General features: G+C 57.5%; 1 protein-coding gene across 1 annotated transcript in view; it reads right to left on the reverse strand.

Moving 5' to 3' along the window:
* Positions 1 to 548: 548 nt before the first annotated feature.
* Positions 549 to 1,103, reverse strand: part of Loricrin (loricrin cornified envelope precursor protein) — a 9,016-nt gene continuing 8,461 nt past the window's right edge. The window contains exon 3 of the mRNA XM_055603746.1: positions 549 to 1,102. Within this exon, the coding sequence (XP_055459721.1) occupies positions 777 to 1,102 (326 nt within the window). The 3' untranslated portion in view covers positions 549 to 776. The remainder of the gene's footprint in view (position 1,103) is intronic.

A 1,103-nucleotide genomic window follows, 5' to 3' on the forward strand; every position in this document is an offset into this window, starting at 1 on the left:
CTCCGGTCAGAACGGCTAAATGGCCTTGGACCTCTGGTAGTTAGCTTAAACACGAGAAAAGGGATCTCTTTAGCAAAAAGGATTGGGAAGGGGCAGAAGAGCTAAAGGGGTGGTGGAAAAGGAATTTCAAAGTAGTTGTTGCCTTTTTTTTTTTTTTTTTTCTTCTGTACTCCTTATTGGCACGCTAGTGTTACGGCCACCCTGCTTCCAGAACTTGCAGAGTAAGCCCTGCACTGCTACAAATTGCCTGCAGACTTCCCACCCACTGCTGGCGACTGCCCCACTTCAGGGATGTGGAGGATGTCCAGTGAGGTGTTTTCTTTGTGTTTAGGGGACAGTCTTGGGATTTTAAGCCACCAACCAGACTGTGCACCTCCTTGGTCTTCGCTGTCAGCCGTTCCACTATGTACCGGCCCCGCCCCAAACCTTTACGTAGAGTACTTGTTGAATGAATTTAAGTGTGGACGAATGATGGGATGAAAGGAGCAAGAACAGAATGGAGTAAATTCACAAGCTACAAAGACTACTGGAGACTCAGAGATTCTCATGAATTGCAAATTTATTGAGGAGGTACTGGAATTGGGAGGTAGTCATTCAGAAACCAAGACGAAAAAACTGCAGAAGATGATGCAGCTCGAGCGACTGGATGGCTTCTTCTAGGGGGCGGGTGTGGTGAAGGGTTTCGAAACCTCGGGCAATCTCATGAGAAAGTTAAGCCCACAGGCGCCCACGGAGAACACCCCCAGCTCCTCGGTCTCCGTGGCGACCGGAGGGCCTTACTTGCATGGCCAGCTAGGAGCCTGCTTTTGCTGCGTCTGGTGGCAGATAGGGACCCCCTTGCCACCTCCGGAGCCGCCCCCGGAGGAGCCACCCCCGGACCCGCCTCCGCAGCTGGAGCCACCGCCGCCTCCGGAGGAGCCGCCTCCGCAGCCGCCGCCGCCGCCGCCGCAGCCACCGCCGCCGCCGGAGTAGCCTCCGCCGCAGCCGCCGCCGCCGGAGTAGCCTCCGCCGCAGCCGCCGCCGCCGCCGCCTGAGGAGCCGCCGCCGCAGCTACCACCTCCGCCGGAAGACCCTCCCCCGAAGCTCTGCTGAGGGGCGCAGGA

The sequence above is a fragment of the Psammomys obesus genome, unplaced genomic scaffold (genome assembly GCF_907164565.1).
Source record: "Psammomys obesus unplaced genomic scaffold, mPsaObe1.curated_primary_1811, whole genome shotgun sequence".
In the NCBI taxonomy this organism is placed as follows: Eukaryota; Metazoa; Chordata; class Mammalia; order Rodentia; family Muridae; genus Psammomys; species Psammomys obesus.